Raw genomic sequence first — 9,787 nt, forward strand, 5'->3', positions numbered from 1 at the left:
TAATGACTTTGCATCCCAATTTAAACAAAGCTCATACTATTGATGAATCATACATATTGGGCATATGGAATATGTTGTGGCCTAACGCTATCAACAGAGTCAAAATTCATAGCTACCAGCCAACTGAAAACACTTTATCATTTCTTCCTAGTTTTACTCAAGTTAAAACTGAAAGCTTAACTTGCCTGATAGTCTTCTTTGGAAGCAATCAGATAAAGCACAAAAACATATTTAATGTAACAATTCACCACAATATAATTTGCTGTAAAGAGGTCTTTACCTTAAACATAATGTGCCCATTGGGATTAAGCAGGAAAGAAAGGACACCAGACAGAAAAGGAGTAAGGGTCTGAATGTGCATTCAGTATTAATTCTTAACAGAAATATAATCTCTTTCACAAGAAGCTTAACATAGGATGTTTTAATTTTACTAGTAGCTTAGTCCAGGCTATAACAAGACAATGTATTTGATCACTAAGAAGTTATAGAAAGAATCACTAATTCACCAGCCATGTGTTCTGTGTAAGTGGTACCAAACATACTTACAACCTCACTATATTCTTAAAATATGTATTCCAGGTCTATCAGCCAGTATTTAGTAGGCAGCAGCAGAGGGCCCAGTAATAATTTATACTCAAGGGGACCAAATTATGATGAATTCCAAGGCCAAACTTTGGATATGCAAGGCTGATTATGCACAGGAAGGGTACTTGTTACTCAGTTATAAAAATGACCAAGTGAGGGGCGCCTGGGTGGCTCAGTTGGTTAAGCGACTGCCTTCGGCTCAGGTCATGATCCTGGAGTCCCGGGATCGAGTCCCGCATCGGGCTCCCTGCTCAGCGGGGAGTCTGCTTCTCCCTCTGACCCTCCCCCCTCTCATGTGCTCTCTCTCTCAGTCTCTCTCTCTCAAATAAATAAATAAAATCTTTAAAAAAAAAAAAAAAATGACCAAGTGATTCTTCCTTCCTTCCTAAGGGCACTTCCAACTGCCCTCTTGCCCTCTTTCTCCCAAAGGGCTAGAAGTAAAAAACGAGCCAGACCACAGTACTCATCCATCAGTTTGCCAAGTACAACTTAAGCGGCCGGCCGTTTCATTGAATCTGGAAACCGTTCCTGCATGCGGCTCGGGAGGAGTGCCCAAACTGACCATCACTGGAGCATGTTGAACACAGAGGGACACACGTTAACCGTTCGTGTAAATTCTTGGTACCTGGACGAGCTAAAGGTTTGGCAGCTGTTGTCACGCCTTCTGCGGCAGACTTGGAAATGGCCACCCTTCCCCGCACTGTCTGTAAGTTGTCCCCATAAACATTGTCCGTCCCCCCCGCCGACACGCCCCGGTTTTAATCAAGTAAAGTCAGGTGTTGCTTTTCGATCTTGTGAAATGTGTACCATGGGATGGGAGGTTATCCTGTGCTAAAAATGGAGATCGACCATGTTTGAGGCACTGTTTTCCTTTCAGTGCCTACTGTCCTTCACTGTTGACCCCCCAGGAACCCCGTTCCTGTGTCACCTGAGGTGTCCGTGTTGGCTGTGTTTGCATTTCTATGTTGGTAGTTTGTGGCTTGTTTATGTGGGGGGGGGGGGTTAAAACATATTTTTATAAAAAGAATATAATTTAATGGTAATAATAACCTAAAACAAAAATGGAAGCTACTGGTTATTCTCTTAACTTTTCACAAGATTAAATATAGATTTTTCCTTTTTTTTTTTTTTTCTGTTTCTTAAAGTACAATTTGAGATAAACTGGCTGGAGAAAACATTTATAAAAATAAATACTTTTTTTTTTTTAAGATTTTATTTATTTATTTGAGAGAGAGAATGAGATAGAGAGAAAGAGCATGAGAGGAGGGAGGGCCAGAGGGAAAAGCAGACTCCCTGCCGAGCAGGGAGCCCGGTGCGGGACTCGATCCTGGGACTCCAGGATCATGACCTGAGCCGAAGGCAGTCGCTTAACCAACTGAGCCACCCAGGCACCCCAAAAATAAATACTTTCATTTGAAAAAAAAGAAAGAAAATGTAAATAAAATAGAGAATCTGAAAAAGTATAAAGATGTATTAGAAAAGAATACTCAAAAATATGTTATAGTATCATAACACATTAACTTCAGGAAATGCAAGATGTTTCTGATGACTAAAACGACAGGAACACTATTCTTCTTTAAGAACCCCAAAACTATAAAAGCCATCATAAAATGCAAGAAAAGCTGGTTTCTGGACAAAACACAGAGGGGACACAAATTTGAAAGACAATTCTGTGACAAAAGAGATAGAAAATAAAGATACCTAGCAAAATCCCTACATTTTTTCCTTTCCCAAATCTTTAATTTCCACCATTGAGTTGTTATATAATTCTGCAGACCGACAACCCAAAAATTAAAAAATCACACATTCCACAGAAGGCAGTGGTCACAAAATGAGAGTACAGAATGGTAAACCTGTCATGGTTTTAAATAAATAAAGCTAAAAATACATTCTAAGATCTTAGGTTCTGTAGTACATTACACTTTACATATACTATATGTATATAATACATGTCACCAGTAAAAAAAAAAAAAAAAAAAAAAAACCTTGAGATTCAAATATTCTACACACAAGAAATATGATCTTCAAAATTAATTCTACTTAAGACATTTAGACAGACTCCAACTGAGCAGATCAAACATAGTTCCCAACAAAGTCCACAGGAGATGGTATAGTACTAGAATGAGAAGGGAACATGGAACCCACAGTTGAATTAACCCCCAATCTACAACTTAAGCACCCTTAGACCCTGGACAAGTGAGTACTTCAAGCCTCAATTTAACCAACTTTATTTTTATTTATTTATTTATTTGACAGGGGGAGAGAGGGGGGAGAGAGAGCACAAGCAGGGGGAACAGCAGAGGGAGAAGCAGACTCCCCGCTTAGCAGGGAGCCCAATGCAGGGCCCTACCCCAGGACCCCGGGATCCCGGGATCATGACCTGAGCTGAAGGCAGATGCTTAACAGACTGAACCACCCAGGCGCCCCTCAAGTTAACCAATTTTAAAGGGAACTAATACCTCGGGCAATGCTGCTGTTTTGTATATCATAAATTGAGAATGTGCAATTATTTAAAAGCTGCTGAATAATCAGAACAATAAACATACAGAACAAAAAAAACATGCCTCCCACCCCACCAAAATGGGAAATACTAAGAATCCAAATGGCTTTATTCCGGCCAGAAGGCTTTCACCTGGGAGGGGCAAGGTAGGAGACGGGGGTGACTAGGAAATAGGAACTGAATTGGCTCATAAATTTATTCAATTCCAATACCTTATCTTGTAACTTCTCCATCAAAAAGCATGAACTGAGAACAGACTTAAGGTAATACACCACATTCCAAAACCACAGCCAACATTTTTTTTTAGCAGCAAGCAATTCATTACAAAATCTCTAAATCCTGGGCGCCTGGGTGGCTCAGTTGGTTAAGCGACTGCCTTCGGCTCAGGTCATGATCCCAGCGTCCTGGGATCGAGTCCCACATCGGGCTCCCGGCTCAGCGGGGAGCCTGCTTCTCCCTCTGACCCTCTCCTCTCTCATGCTGTTTCTCTCTCGCTCGCTCTCTAATAAATAAATAAAATCTAAAAAAAAACCAAACAAACAAAATCTCTAAATCCTAAAATCTGAAAACCAAAATAGCTCTGTTAGAAGTTATCTTCCCTAAAGATTACCCAATGCATTGTTTTGCATGGACAACAACAAAAATCTTTAAACCACGTGTGTGTCTGTGTGTCCATCCATCCAGACTGTCCAAAAACCACCCAGAAACGCTGCCACCACTGGAAATAGCAGCTTGGGGCAGCAGTCAGCTGCTTCTGTAAGGTGGCAATTCTCAAATTTTCAAACTTTTTGGTCACAGACTCCTTTTACAACTCTTAAGCTTTATTGAGGAACCCAAAGATCTTTTGCTTATATGGATTATATCTGCCAATATTTACTGCATTGGAATTATAACTGGGATAAATTTTTAAATGTTTATGTATTTGAGTAACAAGAAATCTATTACATGTTAACATAAATAATTTTTTAAAACTGTTCTCCAAAACAAAAAATTTAGTGACTCTAATCTCACTGTTTTACATTTTTGCAAATCTTTTTAATTATGGCTTTATCAAAGACCGCTGTATTCCTCTATCTGCTTCTGCATTCAATCCCTTTGACAAGTTGTTCTGGTAGACACATATGAAGAAAACCTGGCATCACACCATCCTAACTGGAAGAGTATTTCAATAGCCTTTTCAAATAATTGTGGATATTCTTCTATGATACTACACCAAAACTCCACAAGTGTTTTATTAAAGATTAGTTACAGTATCAAAGCTGAAACCACATCAATAAACCCCTTATACTGCTGCATTAAAATCCATTGGTCTAGGGGCGCTTTGCAGGTGGAGCCTGTGACTCTTGATCTCAGGGTTATGGGTTCGAGCCCCATGTTGGGTGTACAGATTACTTAAAAATAAAATCTTAAAAAAAAAATCCATTGATCAACACTGCACTTCGAATGTACCTTTTACCGATGTATGATTTTTATTACATCAAAATTAAGCTTATCTTCCAAATGTTGACACATTACAAAATGTATTTTTTTTTAAAAATGGTATCATTAATATCACTACCAATCTTATCAGAAACATTTTTTAACTACTAGGAAGCTGTCAAGCTTACAATGACAGAAACAAGCCTTCCAAAATTCTAGTTTTTATCTTCAAATTTATCATTTGGCCACCAATGCTGTCAGCTGTTTTCCTTAAAGAGACAGGCTCACTTCATTTTCAGGAAAATAATGGTCCAAGTGTCAATACCCACGGTTCATCATTTGTTTTTTCAGATAAAAGAGCTCTACGAGAAAAACACTAGTTTAGCTCACAAATCAATCAGACATGTGCTTTTCTCAAAACAACCATGCTACTTTTTAGTATACCACTTTATGTGTACTTCCCACTTTATCATGGCTTATGTAAGACATAAATTCGAGAGTCAGGATTTATTAAAATTAATGTGTTTCACTGTTTCATCAAGAACTTTTTAAACTGTGTGTTATGCTTGTGATGAAGAAATATATGACTACTCGTAAAATATGGTGCCTCTGCCTCAATTTTTCCTAAGGCAAGAACAGCATTATCCACTACTGATTTCACACCATCATGCAAATGTCCACAGAGTAAAAAAGAAATAACATTTCAGCACTATTATGAAATAGTTTGAATTTTATGTACTCCTTAGAGATCCCAGGAGTTCCACAGATCACAATGTGATCTGGTACCCATTACAACCCACCAAGAGGCCCCAGTTCTACCTGCTATGAATGACTTCATGAAACTATTTTTTTTTCTGACAGCCCCAAATATTTGGGAGAAAAGCTACTGTCTCCCCCAAGTCTTGCTAAATATCTCTTCCAGTAACTTTTAACAACATTCTACAAATGTGGTATGAACACTAGGTCACTGATGATGGTTACTCTCCTCAAAATCTTTTCATTACACTTGTGATAGCCAGAACTGAGCTGATGCAAATAATGGATCTGTCCAGCACAGAGTAGGGCAGAAAGCAGAACACAGTTCCCAGAAACGCGTTATACTCTATCAATGCAGTGATTCTCAACAAGGAGAATCTTGCGGAGCACCGGGGTGGCTCAGTCGTTGAGCGTCTGCCTTCGGCTCAGGTCATGGTCCCGGAGTCCTGGGATCGAGCCCCACATCGGGCTCCCCGCTCTGCGGGAAGCCTGCTTCTCCCTCTCCCGCTCCCGCTGCTTGTGTTCCCTCTCTCGCTGTATCTCTGTCAAATAAATAAAATCTTTAAAAAAAAAAAAAAAAAACAAGGAGAATCTTGCCAGGTTACATCCGGCAACATCTGGAGACATTTTGTCACTACTGGAGAGATGGGGGGTGGGGCTCCTGAAATCTAGTAGGTAAAGGCCAGGGATGCTGTTAAACACCTTACAACACACAAGCAGCCCCCTTCAAAGAATTATCTGACCCTAAATGTCAACAGTACCTACCAGAGAAACCCTGTATTAATGGATCCTAAAGACTACCACTATTTTTGGAAGCTTGATCACCATGGCTCTTAAATCATACCAGCCTTTCAAAATTATACATATATTACATGAGTTTTAGACAAAATATGAACACTTGTTCACAATGTTGTAATGACTTAAACTTCAATAACCTATTTTGATTTAACCCATTCTGACAGCTCAACTATGGCCTATGCCACAATCCCACCCACCCAAATTTAACAGGACAGCATACTAAAGTGCAAGTGGAAATCAAGCACGATAAGCCTGGGAATCACAATTCAAAACTTCAAAGAAACAAAATGAAAGGCAATTGTGACACCAGAATATGAAAAACAAAAAGAAAGCCAATCAATGAGGAAATAGGCCTATTTAACTAGGCAGTCTGGTCTTTTTGTTGTTGACTTAAAATATAGTATACTTAGGGTTAAAAATGAGAGGGATATAATGAAAAACTGGGCATATTGTTCACAGTTCAAAAAACACACTGGAAAGCCAATTATCCAAAACTCTGTCTCCCATTTTATGTATCTGAACTTCCAAGAAAATTTATGCTCTCAGGTCTTTAAAGAAAATGTACACCTCTCTTCCTCAAAGAAGGCTGGGAAAAAATAGGTATAAAAGTATTTTTATTTTCTAGACAAAAAGATACAATTATGTTATTTCTAATTAAAACCTCTTAAATTGTTCATTTCCTATCACTGATCAAATTTTAATACTGACACGATTATCACAAAGTTGCTTTTCAAGCACAGCAACAATATGTGAGCTAACACAAAGAAGTCACATGGCATCACTAAAACATTTATTTTAATTGCTGCTGAACTGAAAAATGCCCCAAAAATCAGTGCTTCTAGTGTCTCTACCATTTCATAAAAGGATGAATAAATCAATTAACAGGGATCTTGCAGATTCTAAGATTTTAGGTCTGCATATTTAATTAAGACTAGGAAATATTCTCATTTACAGAAATTTGCTGATAGGTCTCTTAAAAATGACAGAAGTGGGTGAGGAGGAGCATGAAATTTTTCTCAAAAATACTGTGTAAAAAGCAATAGGTATCTTAAAGCCTGTGTCAAAGTTAGAGCCTCACCTGTAAAGAGACACACACACATACACATAGGTAACTGTAATCAGTAGTATTTGCGAAAAAGAAACTGTCTTTACTTAAAAAAAAAAAAAAAAGATAAACCTGAGGTGCTGTATTAGGTGCCTAGAAATCACAAAACCTTTATCTTGCACCTAAGTAAAACTTCCAGTGTCAATAATTACATAGTCCGTTTGGGGCCTTCAAAGAAGAAAATTCGGTCCCCCGTCTCAAAGGAGCGGAGCACTATTACACTAGAATGTTCAAAAAAATGGAAGAAATGCAGTCTCACTATTTAGGCCTCTACACTGCTGGATACACGCAGAAAAAAAAAAAGCTGAAATCTACTTTCGATCCCAACAATGAGTTCTCAGATTACATCTCATTCTTTGAAACAGACAGAATGGAAAAACTTTCTAAAAACGCTGCAAGAGAAAGAAAGTATAAGACGCAGACCTAGGGAAGGCGGCAAGAACGGACTAGCTTTAAGTCTGTAATCAGGAAAAGTAAAAGTACCCCTGGGGATGGAGGCCGAAGGAAGCAGAATGCATCCGACTATCGTATCAAAACAGAACGGACAGAGCCATACCTAACACAACGCGCTGCGAAGGACACCCTGGCAAGTGTCCCTTTGCTGACGGTGGGAAGCCTGGGGAGGACTGTTGAAGCGGGGAAGCGGGGCTCGACGCTCGAAACTGGGCTTTCAGCTGGTGCTCGTGCAAGCTCAGAGGTGGAAGTGGGTTAAGTCTGCCGCACGATTCGGGCAGCTTGGGACGGGAGGGAGAGAGGGACGCAGCGGAGGTAGACCAGGAAGAGAAGCACCGAAATGAGCCGGGGAAACGCCGAGAGTGAACCCGAACGCCGCGTGCAGACCCCGCAACCGGCGGGGCCTCCCTTCCCCGCCGCCGGGCATTGTTTTTTCTCTTTTCTTTTCTTTTTTTTTTTCCGGACGGGGCGGAGAAACGGGAGCACTAAGGTTCAGGTTCCCCTGGCCGTTCCGGAAGGGGAGGCCCCCGGCCCGACGGCCGCGGAGCCAGGAAGGGGTGGGGGGAAGCGGGAACCGAGCACAAGGGGAAGTGCGGCGGCGAGCGGGTGAGGAAACAGGAAGAGCCCCGTTCCCGCCTGCCTCCCCCACGGGGCGAGGGCCCGGCTCTCGCGCCACCCCCTCCCCCCTCCCCCGACGCCCCCAAGGCCCCGCCGGCGTGCGAGAGAAAACAGAATACAAATCACTTACAACGGCATCGTCTCCTGCGCCGGCACCGCCCAGTCACTTCCCCCCCGCAACCGCCGCCGCTGCCGCCCTGGGCATGATCCACTGAGGCGGGAGGGAGGGGGGGGGCCTGCCTCAGCCCTGGGTCCAACCCCACTCCCGCACCGCTCCCGCCGCTTTAAGCGCTTCTCCTCCTTCCCCTTCGTCCTAACATGGCGCCCGAGCGCTACCACAGCAACGTTCTAGAACTGCTGACGCCGCCACGCACGCCGTGCGCGCGCCTGCGCAAAGGCCGCCCGGCCCGCGCAGCCTCACGGGAGTGGTAGTTCTTGAGGCGGCCGGCGGTCCGGCAATTTCCGCCCCAAAGCCGTCGCGCTTCCGCGGTGGGTGTCAGGTGTCGGCTAGGGAAGGTGCGAGAGGCTCCGGGCGGCCGGCTGTTCCTCGAGCGGGGACGCTCCTGTCGCCGGTGAGCACCACGCGGCACCTCACAATGCGCCGCCGCCCGAGGTTGCGGCGGCCGCACTTCCCCTTGCGCGGCGTCCGTGGCGGCGCTCGGCGGGGACCGAGGCGCCCGTGCGTGCGGGGTGTGCCGCCCGACGCGGGGCTTAGGACGCGGCCGCTCGGGTCGGTGCCTTCGGTGGCCACAAGTTACTCGGCCTCTTGCTGCTGTTCTGCGAAGTGAGAGTAAGACCTGCTCCCTGGGGTCGTGTCGACTGCTGTTTGGGTTGGTTGATGCAGGAGTGCTTAGCACGGGCTGGTTGTTGGGACTCCCCCTCCCCTGTTAGACTGAGGTTCCCCCTCTTGGGCTTCCGGCTGACTTGTCCACCAAAGGGTGTACGCAGGCGCTCAAGAAGTGATGGTTGAATGAATAGATTTGCGGGGCAGCACTGTGATGACAGCGAGTTCTGGAACACGAGCTGATTTTACTAGCAGGTGGTGCCCTGGAACTTCCTGGCAAAGTGCACTTACGTAGAACGATCGATGGCAGTAACCACTGGGATTTTAGCAAAGACTGTGTTTTGCAGCCCTGATCTATCCCTGGGGCGGGACCTAGGAGTGTACTCCCCACCGCCTGCAAAAGCTGGAGTCTTCGTGCTTGAGCCCGACTCTGATGATTCATTCCTTCCCTCTGTTAATTAGAACGCACTCTAAAGTGTCACACAGAAGGTTTATGGAGGGGCGGGAAGGAAATAAATACGGCAAGGATAAAGTTCTAAATTATTTAAGTAGATTAATACGGACTTGTATAGCTTCAGGAAATTTGGCAAAGGACTTACCTGTTTGCACAGAGCATCTAGTAGGACAAGCGGTCTAGAGCTAAAGGCTCAGTGGGAGAAGCACAGGGCCTAAACCTGCATTGTCCAGGAGGATAGCCGTATGTCATGTGACATTTGAGCACACTTGAAATGAGGCTAGTCCACTTAAGATGTACTGTAAGTGCAAAATA

General features: G+C 43.5%; 1 protein-coding gene across 7 annotated transcripts in view; it reads right to left on the reverse strand.

Moving 5' to 3' along the window:
- Positions 1-8,583, reverse strand: part of PAPOLA (poly(A) polymerase alpha) — a 59,366-nt gene extending 50,783 nt beyond the window's left edge. For 4 of the 7 annotated variants that reach the window (XM_034992502.1, XM_034992500.1, XM_034992499.1 and 1 more), the window contains exon 1: positions 8,365-8,583. In XM_034992502.1, coding sequence (XP_034848393.1) covers positions 8,365-8,372 — 8 coding nt within the window. In that variant the 5' untranslated portion in view covers positions 8,373-8,583. Of the gene's footprint in view, positions 1-7,719; positions 8,022-8,364 lie in introns of those variants that run through there. The other 3 variants (XM_034992501.1, XM_034992503.1, XM_034992505.1) reach the window with 2 other exon arrangements.
- Between the last annotated feature and the right edge of the window lie 1,204 nt (positions 8,584-9,787).

The sequence above is a fragment of the Mirounga leonina genome, unplaced genomic scaffold (genome assembly GCF_011800145.1).
Source record: "Mirounga leonina isolate KUSES-001 unplaced genomic scaffold, KU_Mleo_1.0 Mir_82, whole genome shotgun sequence".
Taxonomy (NCBI): domain Eukaryota; kingdom Metazoa; phylum Chordata; class Mammalia; order Carnivora; family Phocidae; genus Mirounga; species Mirounga leonina.